Below are 25,692 nucleotides of genomic sequence, written 5' to 3'. Positions count from 1 at the left end.
AAATAAATATAATTAAATTTTTTTAAAAATAATATCAACAAATTTCTTCTTGCCTTTCGTTAATCAGAACTGTCCGAATCAGAAGTGGCGGCGGCGGCAGAGAGAGAGGAATGACCATCAAGGCCGCCGCAGCCACCTGTGCTTTCGACCATCTCCGGCAACAACCACCAGCGCCGCCGCCACCACTTCTGCTTCCGGCCACCTCCGACAACGTTGTCGGAGGGGGCGGCGGCGGCGGGCGACAGCGGATGACGGTGGCGAATTTCGGCTCTGATAAACAAATAGCAAGAATAAGATGATGAACAGTATCTTTTTTATTAATATTATTTTAAAAAAATTAACTTATTTTTTAAAATTTTTTTAAATATATTACTTTTATTAATATTAAACCCTAAAAATTGCACTTATATAATATCCTACTCGCTATGCTACCAGCGTCAGGAGTAGGGCCACTGGCGACCCACATAGTTGCTGTTGCACAGAAAACTCGAAAGCCAAGATGAAAGAGAGCGTAAGCTTAGTTCTGTATCCATCTCCAGGTGTTGGTCACCTGGTCTCCATGGTGGAGTTAGGAAAGTTCATTCTTAATCACTACCCTTCTTTCTCCATCACCATTCTCATCCCTACCCCACCCTTCAATCTAGGCTCTGTCACTTCTTACATTAACCGTGTCTCCACCACCACCCCTTCCATCACCTTCTGTCACCTCCCCTCTGTTCCCTTTTCTCTTGACTCCAATTCCTCTCCCCACCAGGAAACCCTTATCTTTGAGTTTCTCCGCCTCAACATCCCCAACGTCCACCATGCCCTTCAAATCATTTCTCAGTCCTCCACAATTCATGCATTTATCTTCGATTTCTTCTGCATCAACTCTCTCGACATTGCCGCCGCCTTCAACATCCTTGCTTACTGCTACTACACGTCTGCTGCGTCCTGCCTCGCTTTATTCCTTTATTTCCCGACAATCCACAGAAACACCACGCAAAGCTTCAAAGATATGGACACCCATCTCGAGGTCCCGGGCATACCACCAGTTCCAGCCCGTGACATGGCTAAGCCGATCCTTGATCGAACTGACAAAGCCTACACAGGATTTTTAAACATGTGTACTCATCTTCCTAAATCAAGCGGAGTTATCGTAAACACGCTTGTGTCGCTGGAGATAAGAGCTATCAAAGCCTTATCAAATGGAGTTTGCGTTCCGGAAGCTCCCACCCCACCAATCTATTATATCGGACCTGTGATTGCGGCCGACGATAGAATAGGTGATCGAGGAAGTTACACAACCGAGTGTTTAACGTGGCTCGACTCTCAGCCGAGTCGTAGCGTTGTGTTCCTTTGTTTTGGTAGCTTGGGTTTGTTCTCTGCGGCACAATTGAAGGAAATCGCAGTTGGGTTGGAGAAGAGCGGACAGAGGTTCTTGTGGGTGGTGCGCAGCCCACCCAACGAAGACACAAGCAAGCGCTTCTCAGAACTGCCGCCGGAACCCGATTTGGATGCTTTGCTGCCAGAAGGGTTTTTGGAACGGACAAAGGACCGAGGCCTTGTGGTGAAATCATGGGCCCCCCCAGACTGCAGTGCTGAAACGGGAATCTGTGGGTGGGTTCGTGACACACTGTGGGTGGAACTCGATTTTGGAAGCTGTTACTGCAGGCGTCCCCATGGTGGCGTGGCCTCTCTACGCCGAACAGCGGTTAAACAGGGTTCTGTTGGTTGAGGAAATGAAGCTGGCTTTATGGATGCATGAGTCAGAAGACGGGTTCGTGAGTGCAGCGGAGGTCGAGAAACAGGTAAGAGGGTTGATGGAGTCAGAGGAAGGAAAAGCCATCAGAGAGCGAACTCTTGCCATGAGAGATGGCTCAAGTGCTGCAATGAGCGAGGGCGGGCCATCTCTTATTGACCTTGCTAAGTTGGTGGACATATGGAGGATGCGACAATGAATTTCCCTTATCTACTCTGTTTTAGTTTGGTATTTGTGATTTGTGAAGAATTAAATTGAAGAAAAAGGCTCTGATGATGCTGAAGATAAAGATGATGATTTTTGAGAAAGAGGACATGAGTAATAACAAAATGCCGATCAGGTAGTAATTGCCTTTCGTAAAGCATACCGCCTGAGAATTCTTGATGGAGCGATTCACTAAACAAGGAAAAGAAGAAGAACAGCACAAGAAGACACCAAAGACGAACCAACCACAAAGAAGAGACATAAGCACAAACCAGAACAAAAAAGGCAAACCCACAAAGAAGAGAGGTTATTGACCAAAACAGAGTCGTCTTTGTGATATCTCCTTGCAGCGCAGGAGTCTGATTCTGTTCGTCGTCCATTTATGTCTTCCGAGTTTTTTTTATTTCAATTTGCTTGAGTGATTCGTGGGGAAGGATTAACCCCTTCTTGTGTGTAGCCCGGTTTTTATTTCTTATATTTTCTACTTCTGTTTGTTATCAGTGGACCAAAAAGAAAAGAAAAGAAAAATATGTGGCTTCATAAAATGATCATATCCATGTCTAACAGAGTAACATCTCCAGATTCCAACTAGGGGCCAGAGACTTGCTTTGCAAACTCAACTGGTGGGCAACCTTGTAACCCTCTCTTCTTGTCATGAAGCAGAGAAATCCAGATTGTCATTTACCAAATTCAGCATATGCTCTCAAACATGGTATGCCATCATGTGTCACAACATCAAAATATTTCTGAATTCTGAATACAACCCCAAAACCACTACCACCATTGGATATATAAAACTGCCATCTACTCCACATTGGCTTTGTTTCCCGGATTTATCAACTGAAACGAAGCCTTGCATCGCTTAACCAGAGAAATCTTTCGCTAGCCGCCTACTTCACCAGAATCAAAGCTTTTTTCGCATCTCTCTGTACCAATTTACAGCCTCCCACCAACCATACAGGCTATAGTCATCACGCTCTCAATGCTCGCCTGAAACTGAAAGTGCCGTGAGGAGTAAATCCAATTTCAATTCTCTTCACTCCAACTTTACTGCCGTGCAATGGGAACATCTCCCCATAAATGACAACCTACAAATACATGGGGAGATGTGAAATTTAAGTAGGCCTCCGGGCCCAATGCTTTATAAATTGTTAAAATCTGATATCAAATTTTTGCACCCAATATCGACAAAGTGGGAGGGCTTTCCTTTTATTGTTTTATTTAATATCAGTATATATCAGCACCAGCGGGGACCCGCACGGAATTGTGGGTACATCTTTTATAATATCGTGTTAATTTGTGGTAAATTCTAGAAATTTCTAATATTTCACGATAGTTTTTCATAATTATTGGTAAATTATGGTAACTAATGGTAAGTTATTTATTAATAATTTATGGACATTTTCTACAATTTTATGATAATTTTTGGTAAATTATTGTAATGTATTTGGGTTTGGTAATTTCTATTATGTAATAATTTATGATTTTGTAATGTATTTCTGGTATTTTCTTTAAATTTATTTCTAGTATTTCTTATAAGTTTTGGTAAATAATGGTAATTTGTTTTGGTTATATTATTTAAAGATTTAGTATTTTTTATTTAGCTTATATTAATTTCAGGTAATTATCATCCTAAGTTTTACTAATATTTAGAAATTAGTGGTTATTTTTTATTAACTTATACTAAATTCAGTTAAAAATATTGTATTTTATGGAAATTAATGATGGTTATTGATGATGGCAGATTTGGCCCAGTGACAACATGATGCATGGCATCTCGAAATAGCTAGATGACACTCAAATACCACCTATGCGATGATTTGCCTTTGCCAAAGTGATGGAGTCCCACTTGGCGATCTGCTTCTGTCGCCGACCTGGTGGAAACTTGGATGGCGACCTCATCCACAACTTAGGGCGGTTAGTAGCACATCGTCACCAACTAAAGTGACCTCGACGTGAGGAGCGACCTCCTTCGAGGGCTTGCCGACATGATTGAGTTCCAGGTGGCGACCTGCAAGACATTCTCATTGACCAATTCTATATGTGCATCCCGTCACCTCCAACCTCACAAGGTAGGTACGATTTATTGCTCACAAGTTTACTAGCAATCAAACATTCAGCACACAGAACTCAATACTAACTTAATTAAGCATTGGAGCGCTCACATTGGGTAAAAGCTACTCGGGCACTCTAACATTGTTTTCTTGCAGGTCTCTCTATTAGACTACACAGCTCACCTACCTACCTAGCTCAACACATGGACAACCTCCTAGCACTGCCTAGTTAGCTCATAGCATCCAAGCCACCTTTCCATCAAGAATTCTCCAACTCAACTTTAAACTCGCTATTTAGTATGGTAGCTGCCAAAAAGTGCTTCATTAGTTATTTTTGGATAATTTCTAATAATTTTTGGTATTTTCTATTATATACTAATTTATGATAATTCTTGGTATTATATATACTAATATTTTATACTTATTATATGATAGTTTTGCATTTTAGGCGAGTTAATAGTTATTTATGGACATTTCTTCTAATTTTTTATAATTATTTTTGGGTATTTCTTCTAATTATTTTATACTAACTTTTTTATGATTATTGGTAAATTATAGCAACTAATGGTAATCTATTTATTAATAACTTTTGTACATTTTCTACAAATTTATGAAAACTTTTGTTAAGTTATTGTAATGTATTGGGGCTTACATTATTTGATAATTTTAGGTAATTTTCATCATAATTTCTACTAATTTCTTGTAGTTTCTTTAATTTATTTTTGATAACTTTTTTAATTATTTGATAATTTTTATGTTTGCATTATTAGACAACTTCAAGTATAGGAGTCATCAAATTAAAAAAAAAAATTCAAAAACAATATTTTTAACAAACTAACAATATGTAATAATCTACAAAGCACAACATCTATAAATTTAAACAAAAGCAATTCAATAAGCAAAATTCAAACATTAATTTTGATTATTTTTATTAATAGTATTTATAAAATATTTAATTACTCACAGTATATACCAATAATGGTATTAACTTTCTACAATTTAAATCTTCATTAAGTATGGATTTCAATATTGAAATTAATTTTCAAAATTATAGAAATTGGAATCATTTTTGAAAATAATATCAATAATTTAATGACTTTCCAATTTACCAAAAACCAAGGTAAATTACGAAAATTTATTTTTCTTATTTAATTTCATTAATTATTTCTGAAAATAATATCGATATAAAGGGATATTTAATTTCAGTAATTGAATTTTTTATTTTAGGTATTTGGATTTTTTTAATTTTAATTTCAATTTCAGTAATTGGATTATACTATATTATAATTTTAATTTCAGAAATTTCAATATTTAATTTCAGTAAATGGATTTTTTAAGTAACTTTCACCAAATCAATTAATTATTCATTTTAAATCGTTATTTCATAATTTCAAATATTGGTGGATAATTATTTTCACTAATTAAATATTTTATCAATAATATCTATTCTATAATTATCCATCAATATTTGAAATTACCAAAATCAGTAATTTTCAATAAATAAATTACTAAAATTTCTACAAACCTCCAATAATTGTGGAAATTATAATTGGCCCATTAGCCCATTAAGAAGAATTGGCCCATTAGCCCAAAGGAGTGTGACATTACATGGGCTTAGAAACTCAGATTTTCAATGCATTGCGATAAAAAGAAAATCCCAAGATCAAATCTGTCATTCAATGGACAGATTTGTCAAGTCTTAGATTGGTACATGCAAAATCCCATTTAAAAAGGAATTCACACAAGAGGATCCTTGATAGATCACCTGAATTTGGAAGTCAAATTTGGCCAAATAAATCAAGAAATGCATGGATCAAACTCCTCTTTGCCAAATCCAACCCATTTCCTAATTAACTTTTAATTGGAATCACAAATTGATTACAAGAAGGATTGATTTAGTCAAGTCTAGACAAATAAATTTGGAGTTGCATAGGCCAAACCCCTTTTTGCCAAGTGCATGTGTCTCTAGATGGGAGGGGGCAAATCCAATTCCTTTTTTAACAAGTCTTTAAATTAAATCACAAATTAAAATCTTGTGGGTCCGCCCCCCCCCCCCCCCCCCCCAAAAAAAAAAGGGGATGGGGGGATTTCTTGTTCGGATGGTCTTTCTCCAATTTGGCTCCCCCTTTCAACTACACTTCCATTCGTCTCCGACCGTTTCTGCCCGTCTCTGACCGCTTCTTTTGCTTTTGAAAAAAATGAGAAGAAACGGGCTGCACTAAGATTAAGGAAGAAAGAAGAAAGACTCCAATTCTTCAATTGCCTAGGCACCGAAATTGCTACAACATCAACCCATGAAATTCCGATTCTCAAATTCTCATGATCCAAAAGACTTCCGTTAATTCTACAAGTGAAGGCGTTGCTTTCAGTTGTTCATGTTCTAATCATTGATTGAGCATGAATAAATCTTTGTTAACACAAGATCGGGCATTACTTGTTTCTCATAATTACAAATTCTAATCACAGTTTCGATTTTATCCAAAACAAGAAAATCATAGAGTTTTCTTTACCAAGAAAAAGGAAATTTGTATCCCATTTAAATTTCTGGAAAAAAAAATTTCTTTAAACTTACCCACATTAATTTTTTATAGCACGAAATTTGTATTGACAGACAATTTTCCTTATAAACTCTCATTCTATTTTTTCATTGAATTAAATACTTCGTGTGCTATTAATATATTATTTGTAATTTGTCTTGTTGGGTTAAATGCACTTTGGAATGGTGATATAACCCCCTTGAGGATTATTTGAATCCTATTTACCAAAATATTTACAATAATTTAATAGACAACTTGCAAAGACTAATTGCCCTAAATTGATCCACGTCTTTCGGTTCTTACCTTTTACAATTAGTACAATATTATTTAACTCTCATCATTTTCCCAAGTGGAAGAACGCTTTGACTCTGTTTATGATTGAATCCCTACAATATCCCAATACTTTTTAAAAGAAAAGTTCATTAAGGCCATTAAGACCGAGGCTTTTAAGTCTTGCATTGATTTCAGTGCCTTCTAGACTTCCTCTCTTGTTATACATCATTATTATAACTGAATTTTGATCTGATTAAGCACTTCGTCACACCTTGCCACTTTGGCTTTTCTGAATTCTCACTAAAGGCCGTAACAAGTAGGCCTTTAATTTCTTCAATATTTTGGGTCCATGTCCCGTTTTCATTCCTTCCCTTTATCACTCTATTCCTATTTCTTCTAATCATAGTTAGGGTGTCTAAAATCCACTTGTCTATGGATTTTTGTGCCCAAAAATACCTTTTCCTTTGCTATTTCTTTGTTTAGTTTTCTTTTTCTTGTTTTTTTTTTTTTTTTTTTTCTGAAAGCCCTTAGACACATTCAACATTCAAAACTCAGTTATTTCCTTGTTTAACAAAGAAGAGATAAACTCAGAAGCAAAAGACCAAGTTTGAGGAAGTTGACAAGTAAGAGTAAATTTAGCTAAGTGGTGAACTACCTGGTTCCCAGATCTAGAAGTGAAAGTAATTGAAAATCCATGTAGGTGATTGAGAAGACTCTTACAACTAGATATTGGAATAAAAATACTTCAATAACTATTTCATTATTACCTTCAAAGATGTGGTGTGAGCGAATCTCATGTAAATGGCAAACTTGATACTTTCCAATAAAACTGTGGCTTCAGAAAGTTGTAGAAAAATTCCAAATTATTTTCTTTATCTGAAACTAGCACATGAACTAGTCTATCATTAGCACAAATAACATTCATATCACAAAATGTTTTTCCCACATAATCCATAAACCCCCCGAAAAGTCCACTGAGTCAATACGAAAGGAGTCATCAAAAATAAAAGACTGGATAATTCTCCTTGCACTTGTAGGTTCTACCCTGGTTTCCATCAAAAAACATACATCAACTTGGAAAGATCTAGTAATATCTTTTACTTGTCTTCGATGTTCTTGCTGCGTTGCTGGCCCTTCATTCATAGGCCTCTTCCCCTTCATTGTCCTCTGCGAAAATGCCCACTTTTGTCACGATAGTGGAATGAGGTGGCAAAAGGCTAATAACGCTAGTGACGTGGCTAAACAGGAGGTATAATAGGTAGCGGAAGGGGAGGAAAGAATGAGCGTGAATGGGAAAGTTATGAAGGGGTAAGGGAAAAAGGGAAGAGATTTAAAGAGAGATGAGAGAAGGGAGAACGGGAGGAGAGCTGCTGATGTGGCCTTTAACGCTATATAATATGCTATAGATAACTTAAACATTTCTCCTACAAAATAATAATTCAAGGATCAAAGACTCAAGTTTCTTAGTTAGTTGAAACTGAAGTATTAACATGTTGATGATCTCCCACAGCTGTGAGACAATAAATTTGCTGATGAGTCCATCACCAGGTCCACAAACCATGAAAGGAACAAAATTGCAACAATATTTTTAATTTGTGTGTCATTCTAGGTAGCGGTGGCAATTGGGCGGGTTGGGTTGGGTTTGGTTTGGTTTGGGTTGAACTCAATCCAATTCCATTTAACCCATCAATTCATTAATGATCCAATTATATAGAATTAAACGGGTTGGGTTCAACCCAAACCCGCTTTAATCCAATTCAATTCATCTAAACACATTAATCTTATATTTATATACTTAAAAGGAACTAACTTTCTCTTGACAGATAAGTTGGTTATAGCTTGGTGGTGATAGTAATTTCTATTTACATAAGTAGTGAAGGTTCAAATCACATTACATGCATATTATTTTTATACAAGCAACGAAGCCATTTGATTATGTTTGGGTTTCGGGTTTGACGAACCACTTAGGTTCAAACTGGTTAGACCAACTTTAACTATCTAATTGGATTGTCTTAGAGTTAATCACATCAAGGGTGGTTGAACCATTTAGATTTGGACCAATTCAGTCGGACTAGACCAAACTGATTCAGTCAATGGTGGATTGACTTGGACCGGTTCATATCGAGTTTGTGCATGGGTTTGGGACAAAATCGACTGGTCTGAAGCAAGTTAGGAGAAGTAAATCGGACTTGTCCAAATTCGGGTCGGGTTGTATGGATACGTGTCAGACGAGGTGATCCAAACCAGGCAAAGAAAGTGGAGCATCAAATCATCCTTGCCCAGAATCATTTCAAATCCAGGTCGACCCTGATCAATATGTACTAGGTCGATTCGAGTTCGGATTGGCCAGCCCAAATGAATCAAACCGAGGTGATCAGGTCTTTCAATTTAAACCAGGTGAGCTGGTCTAAACTCTTGTCAAGTTGATTTGGATTTATGCCGATTTGGGTGAAGTGTTTTGATTCGAGACAAAACTAATTTTAGTTAATAATTAATAGAAAATTAATGCATTAATTATAAATTATTTCATTCAAATGAAGAAAATTAAAAAAATGCTAAGGAATTAATACTTATATATGTAGTGGTTAACCCAATGGTTATCCACAACCCAATCCAACCCAACCCATTTAAATTGACCCAATGGATGATCAACCCATTTCCAACTCACCAAGTAAATGGACGGGTTGGGTGGAAAATTGCCACCCTAATTATAGGCCATGTTTGGTTCAATTCTCATTCTTACCCAAGATGAAATTCTAAAATGGAAAAAAAATGGGTAAAAATAGGCAAAATGAGAAAATATTGCTATGAACCAAATACTTTTTTTCCTAAAAGTGAATTCTTTTCAGATTAACAAGTGTCCTATGTTATTCATTTTCATTCTTCAAAAAAAATATATATATTTGTGCCAGTATTCACAAACCACCAACCTAGGTCTCCAATAGTCAATGTTTACCAATTGGCATAGATGTTCTGTAAAAGTACTTTTATAAAAGCATTTTTGTAAAAGTGTTTTCGTAAAAGTAAACATCTATGGCAACAGTTTTATAGGTAGAGTTTACTCAAAGAATGAAATGATTAAAATGGGGCATGATTATTTTTCATGTTGCAAGCTAGTCAATTTTTGTGCTATGGGGCTGATTTGTTGTTTTAAAAATAATGTCGCCGTTGGCAAGAATTTTATAACCAAACACTCTAATATATTTATTCTTATCCATTATTGCCTAAAATGAGCAAGAATTAAGAGAATGAGACTTAAAACAGTAAACCAAACATGGGCCTAATTGCCCCCTTTTTTTTACTTGGGGTTGCTGACAATTTGGATTTGTGAACTGGGCCTAGCTAGTTCATGATTGTAGGTAGCTTATCCGTCAATTTAAAAAGATTTTAATTGTTTTGTACTGTGGCATATATACATATAAAACCAAATCAAGTTTTGTATATTGTGGGGGTTAATATAAAAGCCACAAGTTTCTTTGGATCAAGTTTCCAAGTTGGAAGGGTGGGCCAAGAATTGCGCAGTATCACCACATCCAAGATTGGGGTGCACTTGTGTTTTAATGGGCCTAGTTATAGGCTCACGGTAAGCCAATCTCGACGATATGCAGATTAATGAGTATAGCATTTATGTGATACATAGCCAGTCGCAATACTTCGTATATGCAAGCTTGCGTGTTGGCCGACTGGAGGGGTGTCAATTGGACTGGATTTGTTCAATCTCATCCAGTTAAATATGAGTTCATTACAAATGGATCAGTTTTAATCTAATTCAATGAATATTTTGGACTGTCCAATTTGATTCAATTTAGGTTAGTTCTAATCCAAATTTAGTCAATTGACACCTATATTCTTTTCTTCTATCAATGGACCAGAGATTGGTTCAATCCAATATAAATTCATTATGGATAGACCATGCCAACCCAATCCAATGAATACTTCCAACCACTAAGTCTGCACTGGTTCAATTTAATGTCTTGTTAGTCCGTCCAATCCATCCAAATTGATTTTGATTTGGATGAGGTCAATCCAAAATCAGTCCATTGACACTCCTATTGACTAGGACTTGACTTACCATAGGCCGGGAGCGTATTAACTAGAGACATAAACATACACATCCAACTGAACTACCTATAATGGTTGAACATACCAGTGTTCAGTACAGCAGGATCCTAAATGAGGCCCATAGTGAGAACTGGTGTATACAGTCGTGATATATAGGACTGTTCACGGGTTGGGTTGGGTCGGTTTGCTGGTGTCTTTCTAACTGATCCGACCTGGTCGGGTTACCTAAAGATGAAACCGAAACCGACCCTATACTAAGCAAAACCGACCTAGTCTATTTGAGTCGGTTTGGGTCGGTTTCAATCGACCCCAAGCTTTAACACTCATGAAATTGAAAACCTTGCAACTGCTCATTGAAAATGGCAGCACAATTGGCATTGCCTACTTGGTGTAAAGTCCATAACTGCAGTTATGAGCCTTAAGGAATAGGGAGGCGGACCATGAAAAGAATAGTCATAGAGAAAGCAGAATGAAATTTGGAAATTGGAAAATAAAAACTTTAATCTAGGAAAGAAATGACACTTATTTGTCATTGCCTATTTGGTGTAAAGGTCCTTAGAGACTAGGGATCCTTTCTTTAAATCTTTCCAAAAAATGCAAGAAGCTAATATTTCTAAAGGAATAGAAGTGTAGGGACTAGGAATTCCTTGCCTTGCAATGCTTGTCATTAATGCCAATCCTAAAGAGAAGACTAGAAAGAATAGATAAATAACTAGAAAGAATCAAAGAAACAAAAAGCTAAGTAATTAATTAGGATAGAGACAACCTAGTTAAGTAGCAAGTATTTAGATAACTCGGTTCGGTTTGGTTCGATTTCGATTTTCACACATGAAAACTAAAATCGAACTGAACTGTCTATTTACCCATCTTTGCAACCTTAAACCGACCAGTCATAAAGAAAAACTGGCCGATTCAGGTTGGATCGAACCGGATTGATCGGTTTGAATTTTTTTATGAACAGCCCTAATGATATATAATTAGCCGGGTGTGTATCATTTTGTCTCCAGTTCATCGGGACTGGCTACCCAAATGGAAATTTTGAGGCGAATAACCAACCTCCCAATTCCACGACCTAAGGTGGCGCCTTTTTCTTCAACATCTGATAGTACACTTTAATTCCTAGACATATTCATTCATGGTGGAAGAGGTGAAGATGGTATGGTATGCCGAGACTGAGATGCTTGAAGTTTTTCCAATTATGACTGAATAAGTAACGGAAAGGCGTGCGGAAAAAATTCCAAATTCCACACATAAACAACTATTTGTCAGTTAACACAACACTTGACAAGGGTATCCAGTATGGACCAAGGACTCTGGATCTTACCTGTTCCAGCATTGCCAACGGCTGAATGAGTTTATATCCCAGTTCCATCCTTAAGAATTGGGCCTAAGCCGAGACTGGACTGACTTAATTCGAGCCCGATCTGTCCATTTCAGACCTAGCCCATACTGAAGTTGGACATATTTGGGTTGGGTTTGGGCTAGGTCTGAGACCTGGTTAGTTCAATCAATTCGAATTAAAATTTGGCATACATGTAGGTGTCTATGTATGTTTTTTATGTATTTATATAATTGGATTGGTCTCAAGTTAGGTTAAGTTCGGGTTGGATTCGGGCTACCTGCGAGCTAGCCAGCTAGGCCTAGGACCAACCCAAAAGATAAGAAAAGCTGAAGTATTAGGCTCAGGCTAGGTTGAGTTCGGGTTGGACTCGGGCTTCCTGCGACCAACCCAAAGAATAAGAAAACCTGAAATATTGGGATCAGACTTGGTTCAAGGGCTGAAAGTCCAAGTCCATACCATATAAAATTAAGAACTGAATTGTTAAGCGCCCCCTCCGCCCCCCGCCTCCCTCAAAAAAAGAAAAAAAAAAGAAAAAGAAAAAGAAATACAAAACACAAAACAAAACAAAAATTACTATGGGTTCAGGTTTAGCTTGTGTCAAAATTTCAATGGGCCCAGACCGAAATTCAAGCCTGAGACTTTAAAGTCGAGCCTGAAGCCCAGTCTGTGAGCGGTCTACTAATATAGTACAATAATATAATGCAGTTGATTCAAGCTGTGACTAGACCTGTTCATGAGTCGGGTTCGAGTTGGGCTTTGTCTAATACAGAATATACCCAGGCCCTAGCCCAGCCAGAAAATTGGAAAATAAAATTTTATTCAATAAAAAAGTGCTTTATTTATATTAAAAGAGCTCAAAACTTAAAAGGAAAATAATGAAAGATCTCACTATTATTTGAAAAAAGATACAAATAATAAAGAATATATATAATATTTTTTTATATAATTATATTACCAAGTTAGGCTCAGGCTCAGACCAAACATTTTTGAAAAATCCCAAACCCAAACCTACAGGTCTGATATTTTGTCCAAGCCCAACTTAAATCAGGCCGGATCCATCTATCGGACTACCCGGCCGATAAACAGGTCTAGCTGTGACCTTGTAGACGTTCCTATAAAGATAAAAAGGTGGTTGAATTAAGCTACCAATTCAAATATGGAGGTCCCACGAAAGCAGCATCTAAGGGGGAAAAAAAAAAATAGCACAAGTAAAATTTTCCAACGTGTGGAATCCACTTTTATGGCCGCCTTGGAAGACCCGGCCTCTCAGTCTCCCTAGTATTATAATCATCTGTATATTGACAGCCATGATAATGAATTATTGATATCACACTACCCATAATATATATATTGTATTTTATTGAAACTAATACTACTAAAAAGCCTGCAGATTTTAGTGGGAACAGAAGGTCGGAGAGGAGTAGACACAACGGGATTTCCTACTTGTCTCGTGTTACACGATGTATTTCGTATTTTCCATGAAAACATGGAGCCAGTTGGTAAGCTTTCCCTTGGCAGTTGGCAGCATATGTTTCAAAGGGTTGAAAGAAATTCCCAATTTCAGTATTGATGATAATTACGCAGATAACGTGGTTGAAACTTGAAAGGGAGGACCAAGAGAGATGGTCCCTACACTCTAGAAGCCCGCATTCTGTCATCATATCACATACCCAATTGGTTTTATTCTATTGTTATCAGACCAGATGAGTATAATCGCGTTTGAAAAGTGAAAACAAGCAAATCACAAAAAATATATTAACTATTAACCGAATCTGGAAATTTGGAGTCAAAAGTTGTTCAAAGTGGGAGCTTAATTTTTTTGATTATAGCGAGGTGGCCGGTGCCTAAGTGCCTTGCTTTACCCACACACTACACTACTACACTAGACCAGGCGAATATGATAAATTCCTTCCTCTCAACTCAAAGTTTGGAATCTGGTATCTCTGTAACGTATCAGGGATACGGATTTGGCAGAATTAACAATTTGGGTTGGGTTGTAATTTGTAATTTGTAATTTAACTCAGCAGTCATCAGGCTACGTTGTACCTGTACGTACTTTTCATTCCACTATCAAGTCAGCCATGCTCAGAATTTACTAAGCCAAAAGTACAGAATGGATGCGAAATTCACGGAGGAGGATGGAATTCAGAATTCTGCATGGTGTGTTTGCAGTACTTTTCCCTATAAATAACACAATGACCAGCTCTATCTTATCTCAAAATTAAATTCTAAATTCATTAAAGTTTTCCTCCTCCAGTCCTCCTCTCCCTCCCGGCTCCCACTCCCAGCAATTAATGACGAGCAGTGAGCAGGAGGCCGCCTCCTCGGCCCGCCGGAAACGGAACATGAAATGCTTTGCATACATCGTCATCGGTGTGATACTGCAGACCTTAATCATCGTGGTGCTTGCGTTATTCGTGCTTCGTATCAAAAGGCCTAGTCTTAAATTGAGCCATGTCAAAATCGACAGCGTCAGCAGCGGCAGCATAAGACTGAACGCCCTACTGGCTGTGAAGAACAAGAATTTTGGTCATTACAAATACGAGAGCAGCATATTAACCTTTTCCTACCAAGACACCATTGTAGGACAGGCCGTGATTCATGCCGGCCGTACTAAGGCGCGCAAAACGCAGCGACTGGACTTTATCATAAATGCAACGTCCTCCCAGTTCTCCGGTAATTCTGGGATGATAACGCTGAGCACCCACGCAAAGTTGTCCGGCAAGGTACATCTCTTCAATGTTATGAAGAAACGCAAATCTACCCAAATGAACTGCACCATGACAGCGGATTTGAGTACCATGAATATCAGCAATTTGAGCTGCCTGTGACGGACGGATTTAGAATTGTACGCTATTCACCGGTCGTTCTTCTTCTTCTTTTACTTATGGCCTTATGGGGGAAGGTGTGGGGAAGGTGTTTTAGTTTTCAATTTTTTTTCCCTCTCTCTGTCTGTGTCTCAAAATCCCAAAAACGATCAGGCCCTTAATCATTTCAGATTTCTATTGTATGACTTGTTTATTCATATGAAATAAAATTTTAGGAGATTTATTCTTCAATTTGTTACTACAATCATTGAATGTATTATTTTATTTTCCTTCAATTCATTATTCTTATTATTTTTTTATTTTTTGAAATTTTAGAGTGAAAACAAAAATAAAAAATGAAGATGAAATGACATGGGCCAGCCTGGCCCAGTTCGAGGCCCATGGGCCACGGGTCCAGGCTCATGCTCAACTTCACCCCTAACCTGCACGAGTTATGCCAGGCCAGCACGGCCCACATTTCACCTCTAGATCGCGATACCTACCCATGATCTATCAGATAACAACCTAATGAGATAGTAAAATCCCTAACACATTGTAGAGACCTTGGATCAAATTGATCCCACTCCAAATAGGGTTGGGTGTGAAGGGGTTATGAATGGGTTACAAGTCCGACTCTATTGATCACAACACATTGGAAACATCTTTTTGAAGTAAGATGTTCTCAATATACGGCTGAATGAATGTGACTAATAATTAATGTTTTGATCATCAGCTCCAAACTCGTTAAGCAGGAAAAAAGAGAAACATGTAGCAACCCTTCTTAAGTCAGATTCACCACAACCTTAATCATGACCTGATCTGAGCTGACCTGGTCACCAAATTTTGACAAAATATCAATCTAAGCTGCCAAAATTGTATCCCTCCCTAGACCTAGAAGCAGTGTTTTCAAAATATCAATCTGTGCTCCAAACGCGTTGGCTGAGTGTAGAAAATAAGAACATTTTGGCAAATTCCACCTAAACCCCACGGTTGACCTCAACCCAATCTTATCCATCCGACTTGCATCCCCTAATACTAGTACTAATGCAATGGAAAAATAAAAAATAAAAAAAGGCAACAAAGCAAGTGAAGAAGGGCGTACTCTTTACGCATGAAAGCAACAGTCAATTAAGTGATAGAGGCTGAAAGCGATCCTCCGGTCTGTCTCTTTGGCCACTTCATTCTAATTCAATTAAAAAAAAGAGTTTGAATCTTGAGTCTTGACAAGAAGAAAAATAATCAAGTCCAGGTTTATGTTAAGAGATTACGGTATTGAAAACTGTGTAGGCAGGCAATTAGTCATCAACCAAGACTCTCGACAAATTCATTTCCAAGAAAGTGAAAAGGGAAGCAAGATGCAATACCGTTCTCTCTCTTTTCTTGGATTAGGATTTAGGACTTGCGAGCAGCTTGCCAGGTATTCTTCAACCACGACGGAAATGAAACGCATCAATTAATTCAATGAATCTTGAAATTAACGACATAAAAGAAAAGTAGTGATTTTTTTTTATTATTTTCTTTTTTATCAAGTGCCCGCTTGGAAGGACTTTGCTGTGGTAGGTAGATTTGGTTTTATAAGATACATGGACCTAAGACCGCATCTAGAAACTGTATTTATTAAAAAATGGAGAAGCCCAAATTTGCTTTCTTTCAACCCAAAATGAGGCTTCTCATAAGCTATTTAAAGTGGTTTCTTAAGCTCAGTTTGGAAAGAGTACAAATACAAATTTGTAGAGTGCAAAAGCAAAACCTTGTATTTTGTATGCATTTGCACACTACATATTTGTATTTGTACTCATACCAAACTGAGCCTTAAAAACAATTTAGTAAAAGCAGTTCGACCAGAGCTGCAGCCATCTTAAGCGGGTTATAATTTGGTTGAGCTAGGACACAAATAATTTTTTCTAGAACGTCAGAACATAATCAATACCCAAATGGGCCTTTTAAGAAGCTAATTACCTTTAACTATCTAGAATATATTCAAACCAATTAATATTTTATCTATAATTTTTAAGTATTATATTAATAACTATCATAATAAAATTAGACTATGATACCAGAAACACATGATATTGGATAAACTTGTAGCCAAACAACCAATATCATAAAGGTGATAACCAATCAAGTGTTATTCATCATGTGGGGAGCTTTTCTAGTATCATGTCTTTGGCACATCATGGATTTTTCCATTATATTATAGTTCAAGAATTATTGGGAGAAGCATATAAAGTAGTCCTCACAATGATACCCAAAAATCTTAGGCCCAATCTGACATCCAATCTGATTATATTATAATATTTATTATTTTTAATATATAAATTGTGTATACTTATATTTAAAATTATAAAATATATTCTATATATTAGATTATATATGAATTTTTATATGTAATAATAAATTAAGTGTTATTTACATTAATTTATTATATATAAAAGTTGAAAAGTAATTAAGTTTTTAATTTTTTTACAGTAAAAATATAAAGTAGAGTCGAATTAAATCCAAATCCAATATGAGTCAATTAGGATTCAAATTCGAATATGAGGTCTTCAAATCAATTTGGATTCCGAATCAGATTCGGATGTGGGTTTTAGTAGTTGGATCGGATATAGGTTTTTCTAAATCCTATCCGATTACAGCCCTAATATAAAGGCATTATCAAGTTGAATTTCTATTTTTGTTTCTTAGAATCCACTCCAATGTGGGTCGTGATTAGGGTTGTCAATGGATTTGGAAATAACTGAGCTTGAATGTAGATATCAAATTGAGACATGTATACATATGAATCTCATCAAGTGGTTCATTCTCCAAACTATCAGTTGGTTCAACCTAGGCCCAACCCTAATTTTGATGCACTTGGGTTGAACTCGAACATGAGCCTCAATTTGTGTAATCACCAATACTAAACATGTGTCTATATATCAAGGATCAAAGTATCGGTATTGAGTATCGTATTGCACTACTTGGATGCAGATATGGATAGGAATATGCTTTGGAAACGCATGGATACAGATGAAAGATATGAAAACACATTGATACATTAGGAAAATAGATACAAATTTTGTAAATTCATCAATTACACTAGCCTTAAGGTCAAAATAACCACAAATAAAATATAAATACATAAGAAATGTATATTTTAATAGTACACATAAAAAAATATTTTACAAATAATATAACATGATGCATAGATATCATACAATTGTGTTGATAATCCATTAATCAGGAGTCGAAGACACATATTATATAGATCTTTACAAATTAACACATGCATAAAACCATTATTATGTTATATTCTATCTAAGTTCAAGACACAAACAAATGCAATTATTATATTTTAATTACTATATCAATTATTTTCTATTTTACTATTTTTACTTTTCAATTATATCATAAAAAGTCAATTAAATAGTAAATTTTGAAATGCTTGATAAACAATATATTTATTTTGTAAATGATAAATATGTTATTGTAAAATGTAAATCAAAATGTCAATTGATAATTTATAAAATACATAATCTTAACTTAAAATATTTCATATCTATATATTAAAATTTTTAAAATGCATATCATATGCAAATTCATAATTTTTAATTACTAAAATAATTATTCCATTATTAACATTTTTATTTCAATAAATTTTCCAAAATAATAAACCATTCTTTATATAAATTTACATTATTGTAGTTGATATGTTCAATATAATATTATATGCTTGAATATTTTTAAATAATTTTTTTAATTTTATAAATAATAAATATGTTATTATCTAGTGTAAATTGAAATATCAATTAATAATATAAAAATATTAAAATTATGCATACATACAAATATATCACTTTTAAGTATAAATGTATGACTTTTAAGTACTAAAAAGATTATTCTATTATTAATATTTTTATTTGTATAAATTTATTGGGAGTAAAAAAATCAATTTTTGTTATAAATATAAAATTGGTAGTTTTTTTATTTCATTTTTATCTATAAATATTAATTTTTAATATTATTATATTTAATTTTAAGTTGGAACTGTTGAACATAAACATATAACATTCTTTTATATTGCATGTTTATTATAAATATAATAAAAATTATTTTATTTCACATAACATTAAAAAATGAAAGGTGACTTAGTGGCTTAAATCATTAGTTACTCTGAATGATAGATAAGACTTGGGTATGAATCATGCCAGTTGCATTGTACATATTTGTATTTGTGCTCCTTCCAAACTGAGCCTTAGTTTGAAAAAAGTACAATACAAATATGTACAATATAAATACATATAAAATAATACAAAATATTGCATTTTAATTACATATTTATATTTGCACTTTTCCCAAATCTACCCTAATGTGAATTGGTTTTCTTATTTTGAGTTTCAAAAACAAATCAAAACCATCTTGTTTCCAAAACAAATTCTTAAAATAAAAACGTAGAAAACATTGGTTATGCATGTGTTTTTTTGTTATTAAAACTAAAAAAGGAGAATATCTTGTTCTGTTGGTAATTTTGTTGCTCAATTGTTTCTTATGTTGGTGATTCTGACCCTTTCTTTTTTGTTCTCCTTTATGCATAGTCTTTATTTTGATTTTTAATTTCCAAGGATTTGTATCTGAGCTTTTTTGCTTGGTACTGTAATTACTTCCCTATATTCATAGAAGTTTTTTAGTTTGAATGAAATATAATCCTTGCCTTCAAAAGTAAAAAATAAAAGAATATCAATTTAAAAAACATGTACTAGTACAATATGATACCACCTGAAATACATAATACCTATGTGTGACTATGATGTTATGTGGGTAGGTGTGGGTAGAATTGTTGTGAGTAGGATATCCGGACTCTAGATCTTCTACCCATGCCTACCAACAGAACACTATCTCCGTACATTAAGAAAATCTCCCTGTGCATAATAACAAGTAATAGGATAAAATGTTCCCTATGTGTGATTGTGATGTTATGTGGGTAGATATGGGTAGAATTGTCGTGGGTTGAAAATCTAGACTCTATGGTATCTATCAAAATTTATGAGTGGATTTTGATTAGTCAAAGCTCATCCAGTACAGTCGGTATCATAGTTTTCCCCCATTATGTAATAATCTCTAGTCTTTGTATTGCAAAATTTAATTTTAAAAACATAAATAGTCTTAAAAGAAAACCAACTTGTTTTTCTTTTTTTTCTTCTCAAATCAATAACTAGGGGTGTTCAAATTTGGTTGATAAACCGAACCAAACCGAATAAGCAAGTTCAATTTGGTTAATTTGGATATCGGTTCGGTTCAGTTTTTCATTTAAAAAAAAAGTGTTTTCAGTTTTGGTTCAGTTTGGTTGAGATTTTCAACCGAACCAAACTGAAAACCGATTTAGTGTTTATGAAGCATATTAAATATTTAATGTGATCTATTTAATACTTTATGCTAATTAATTATTATATTTCCCAATGATCAATTTGGCAATTTCCCATTGGGCTTTAATTGTTTGCGAATAATTTTTAATTAATAATTGTTAATTAAAACTTAGACTAATCATTAATAATTCATCAATTATTAATTGTTTTTGAAAAATGCCCAATTTGCCAATTTCCCATTGGCATAGGGCTTTGGGCATAATTTTTAATTAATAATAGCTAATTAATTAAAATCATTAGCCTTTTGGGGAATTCTAACTTTTAAGTAATAATAATAGTCAACTAATTAAAATCATTGGGTTTTGGGGCCATTTTAACTTTTAATTAATAACACTTATTAATTATAAATTATTTATTAGTTGTTCATAAGAAGACCCAAACCCACCAGCCCTGTCCGACACAACCCAAGTCGGTCGGGTTTTCTTTAGCGTCGGTCGGTTTTGGGTTACTAAAAAGCATAAACCAAAGGGTCGGTTCGGTTTCGGTTTCCACACATGAAAACCAAAACCGAACCGACCCGAACCAACTTACTTCCTAGTTAGTAGTTAGTAGTTAGTACCTAACTTAGTTTCTACTTTCTATTTACTTATAGTTACTTATAATTTCTACTTTCTAGTTTTCTTTTTAAGAATGCCATCAATGGCAAGCATTGCAAGACAAGGAATGCCATTAATAGCTTCTTGCATTTTTTTGGAAGGTTTAAATAAATGTGTATTTTTTACACCAAATAGGTAATTACAGTTAGGTGTATTTTTTACTTAGATTAGAAGCCTTCTTAAAAATTCCAAATTTCCTTTCTCTTTTCTTGGTTATTTCTAACTTAGCCCGCCCTTAACTCCCTTAGCCCCTCAACTCAAGTACTCAAACCAACCCAAACCGATTGGGTCAGTTTTGCCTAATACAGGGTTGGTTTCGGTTTCATTTTCAAGCAACCCGACAGGTCGGATCAGTTGGAAAAAATAAACCAACCCAACCCGACCCAGGAACAACCCTAGATCAATGTTTGTCATTTATGTAGAATTAGGGCCCAACTGAACTAAAAATCGAACTAAATTGAACCAAATTCAGTTAGGGTCAGTTCGAAGCTTCTGTTGCAGCCAAAAAAAAAGGTTGAAACTTCTAATATAATGCATCTTTTTTTCATCAGTAGAACGTTTCATGTTTATTTAGTAAACTGAAAAAAAATAAAAAACATATAACGGAGAAACTTCCGGGGGGAAGCCTGAAAGTAAAAAAAAAATAAATAAATAAATAAACAGAGCCAGAGCCCAAAAGGACGCGTTTAACGACGGACAGAATCAATAAACGGCACCATTCAACACGCTGTGGAAAAAACACAACACCGCATGCTTCTAGATATCCACTCTATCTCTATAAATTTATATCTACCACATCTAATCTAATATCCCCAACTTAGCTCAGTTCCCAGTTCCCATTTTGATATTTTCCCATTCCATGGGAAAACCCAAATAAAAAGCTAAGGTGAGAGAAGAAAACAAAAGAGACTTGAAAAAAAAAGGTAACAGAGAAATAAACAAAAAAGGAACTAATCATGGCAGAAAAGGATCAGACCAATCCTTTGGCACCAGCCGTGGGTCCAGCGAAAAGCGACGAAGAATCGGCACCTTTGCGGTCTAAGGAGGAGCTCCGTCACAAGCGTAATATCAAGTGTTTTGTTTATATTCTTGCTTTCGCTGTGTTTCAGACCATAATTATCCTTGTGTTTGCTTTAACTGTACTAAAGATCAAAACTCCCAGTGTTAGGATGACGTCCGTCACGGTTGAGAACCTCAGTTTCAGCAATAATGCTTCCTTCACCATGAAATTGATTGGCGAAGTTGCAGTCAAGAACAAGAACTTCGGTCACTTCAAATTTGACAATAGCACCGTAACTGTCTCCTATCAGGGAACGACCGTCGGGCAGGCTCTGGTTCCCAAGGCGAGAGCAAAGGCAAGAAAGACAACAAGGATGAACGTTACCATGGAAGTGAACTCGGAACAGCTATCCGGCAACTCAAACCTGAGGAATGATATCGAGTCGGGGACTTTGATCCTCGACAGTTATGCAAAGTTGAGTGGGAAGGTGCATTTGATGAAGGTAATGAAGAAGCGCAAAACCGCAGAAATGAACTGCACCATTACACTAAACTTCGGCTGCAAGTCGATCCAGGGTTGGAATTGCGACTGACCAACCTATACAAATTTCTAGCTTTATGATTGGTATCTTTGTTATAGTCCGTATGTCGATTTATTAGAGTAATATTCTTTAATTTATTTGTTCTTGCCTGAAATAAAGAGACCGGAGGCCATTAGTACGGTCTCAGTGTAAGATAATCAGTTTCTCTTCCTTGGTTCTATACATGTCTTTTGCATTGTTTAGGATATACTTTTCTCTTTAGTGCACGCGTTGACACTACTCACGACTCAGGTAATATTTCCATTGAAAAAAAATATAGGGTAAATTATACTGACCCCCATGTACTATATGGGGTCTGTAACAAAGGACCCCCTTGTATTTTTCTTCGCGACAAATAACCCCTTCAACTTTTACATTGCAACAAAGACCACCTCGACCGTTAATTCAGATGATGGAAAATGTTAAATTACCAAAATACCCCACTAACATTTCTCTATTTTCTTTTTTATCATTTTCTCTTAAAATCTAACTGACCGAAAAATGTCTTCTTCCAACAATTCGAAGATGTTTTCCCCCTTCTCTCATACAATCTTCAAGCAATTCATTTTCCCCCTTCTTTCTGTCAACAATCTTGTAGAAATTCCCTAAGTCATTACAATTACAACAATTCCAATAACACAATTGTGGCAAATATTCTATAACTGTCTCCGACCAAACCACCTTCTCATTGTTGATCAACTCCGGTAACTCAATCTCAGTCTAGAAGTCATTGTCATCGCCTTTATTCACCATGACTGCGATGACAATGAAGGTACCAAATACAAAGTTACAAAAACACCTACAATGAGTTCACAACTCAGCACGAACTTGCAATGAGCTCAAAAGTCACCATAGATCCACGATGAGCTCAAAGGCCACTACAGACCTGTGATGAGCTCAAAGCCATGACAGACCTACGACGAGATTAAGGGCACCATGAACCGGCGATGAGCTCAAAACCATCACGGGCTGGCGATGAACGAAAATACAATGATTAGACAAAATCACTCGTGACAGGTAGGGGTGGCAACGAGCCGAGCTTTTCACGAGTTGCTCGAGCTCGAGCCCAATTTCAGTGGCTCGATTATTAAACAAGTCGAGCTCAAGCTTACTAGAGCTCGAGCCTTATAGAATAGTCTCGAGTCGAGCTCGAGCCTGATACTATTTGGCTCAATTTGGCTCGAATCTACCCCTAGTGACAGGGGACACATCAGATTAACCCTGACGCCACCCACGCCACGTCAATATAGGAGATTTGCAAAAGGAAGTACCATACGTGTATTATGAGAATTCTCAAATGAAAGGAAACCTTGTCCTAGAGAGATCTCATAAGACACATGGCGAACCCTTAACAGTGTCCCCCTGACAACTGACAATGAATCAAAGATCTCCTTTCCAAATAGGAATCAAATCCTTTTGACTCCTTCCCCTCTGTGCCTTGGGATCTTTCCCTATAAAAGGATGTGTGAATCATAACAAAGACACAACCCTGTCGATAGAAGCTCGTAGCCTACCCTTGCTCCCAACCTTCCTTCATCCTTCAAAAAGACCACCACACTTAGTCTTACCACACCACTCATAGATAGATCTAAGTTTGAATTCCATTCTAGTGGGCTAATGTGATTCTAAACACATGTTCTTCACTTGTGCATTATGACAACCCATTGACTCCTTCTATTGGTGCTACCAACGTCCACCCCCAACTTTGGGAGTCACCGGAATATGGGTCACCACTCACTAGCAACCCCTCCCTAGTGGGCAGCAACAGGTCTTCGACTCATCACTCCTCCACCTAGACCCCTTGCACGCATTATAGCCCATGACCACCGCTCCACCCTTCTTCTTTGCACTTGCATGCACCACTCCAGAAAAATCTCCATGGCCTTCCAGAATACAATCTATGAACACAAAATCCGCTCCTTTGTAATTATTCACCAAGATGGATTTGGTGTCCCCAACAATGAACTCAACGCAGTCAGCCTTGGGTCCTAATATAGTTGAACTACCGTGGGTCTTATGAATTGACTCCGAGATCTTCGGCATGAGTAGATAAGATTCATTTCCATTTTAGACGGGGAGTAACGTACCAGTCAATGATGTCTATCGTTACCGCCCAATCCGGGCAGGGAGAGGATAAGGCCTGCCGTTATGCGGTGGAATCCCAGGAGGTTTGGAGTCCACTGAGAAGCTTCTGGAGTCGATTACGTGTCATTCAGTTCCTAGGCATTGAACTACCGAGGTGACGTTGTGCCGAAGTGACCCTGTGCAGAGGTGACTTTGTACCGAGGTGCCCGAACACCTAGGCTCCCAAACTACTGACTAGGCTCCCCTTGCCGAATTGTCATCCTACTGGCAGGTCCTATCCACATGACCTTTACTTTTTAGGTTGTGCCAAATTATCCCTCATCAATGATCCTGTGCCAATACGACCTGCGTTGTCATGCTAGCCTATGGGCTTGAAAACCCAAACCCGGCATGACCCATGTGCTACAATGTCGGATTGTGTGCGGCATGACCCGATTTATGGCTCTATTTTAAGGAGCTATTTATAGACAACTTCACGCAAAATCACAAAACATAATTTCTACACTTTCATCTATTACCAAAAAGAAAAAATCTACAATTTCATCTAAAGTCCACTTCAAGAAAGCCCTCACAAACAATCATTAAGGTTCCTTTTGATAATCTTTTACTATTGAGATTTTGGTAATGGGAAATAATGAGCAAAAATTTGTTTTAAGCAAGTGATAAGAGTTGCTTTTAAAAACATAACAATCTAAAACTACGGGTGGCAATCTTCCCCGTCCTCGTCGGGTACCTGGGCTCCCTGGCCTGACTGGGTCGGGGTCGGGGATGGGGCTATCCCTAAATCCTTGATCGGGTTCGGTGATAGGAATGGGGAATGCGGCTCCGACCCATCCCTGATTAATAAATATATATATATATAATATAATATTATATATTACATTATTATTCATTTATTTAATTATTTTAAAGATTAAAACTTAAAAAACAAAAACATTCGACACTTAGAGGTTAGAGTCTTTGACAAACACAAACAGAGAACTCTGAACCGTGAACCCTAGTCAGTCTT

General features: G+C 36.3%; 3 protein-coding genes across 3 annotated transcripts; all 3 read left to right on the top strand.

Annotated features, from left to right (window-relative positions):
• Window positions 1-469: 469 nt before the first annotated feature.
• Window positions 470-2,490, top strand: LOC148879768 (UDP-glycosyltransferase 88B1-like). Its single transcript, XM_088966477.1, is given in 2 exon segments — window positions 470-1,564; window positions 1,566-2,490. Coding segments are annotated over 2 exon segments (1,440 nt in total). The 5' UTR covers window positions 470-499; the 3' UTR covers window positions 1,941-2,490.
• A 12,017-nt stretch (window positions 2,491-14,507) lies between these two features.
• On the top strand, window positions 14,508-15,044 carry LOC148879767 (late embryogenesis abundant protein At1g64065-like). The gene has a single exon (XM_088975240.1). It carries the CDS (start codon window positions 14,508-14,510, stop codon window positions 15,042-15,044), a length of 537 nt encoding a protein of 178 aa, XP_088831366.1.
• Window positions 15,045-21,846: 6,802 nt separating this feature from the next.
• On the top strand, window positions 21,847-22,806 carry LOC148879766 (late embryogenesis abundant protein At1g64065-like). Its single transcript, XM_088966848.1, has one exon. The coding sequence runs from the start codon at window positions 21,975-21,977 to the stop codon at window positions 22,608-22,610; it is 636 nt and encodes a 211-aa protein (XP_088822974.1). The 5' UTR covers window positions 21,847-21,974; the 3' UTR covers window positions 22,611-22,806.
• The last annotated feature ends 2,886 nt before the right edge of the window (window positions 22,807-25,692 follow it).

The sequence above is a fragment of the Nelumbo lutea genome, chromosome 1 (assembly GCF_056320005.1).
Source record: "Nelumbo lutea isolate HS-2025 chromosome 1, American lotus-T2T, whole genome shotgun sequence".
Classification (NCBI taxonomy): Eukaryota; Viridiplantae; Streptophyta; class Magnoliopsida; order Proteales; family Nelumbonaceae; genus Nelumbo; species Nelumbo lutea.
The sequence above is the reverse complement of the archived record's forward strand: the minus strand, read 5'-3'. Positions and strand labels throughout refer to the sequence as shown.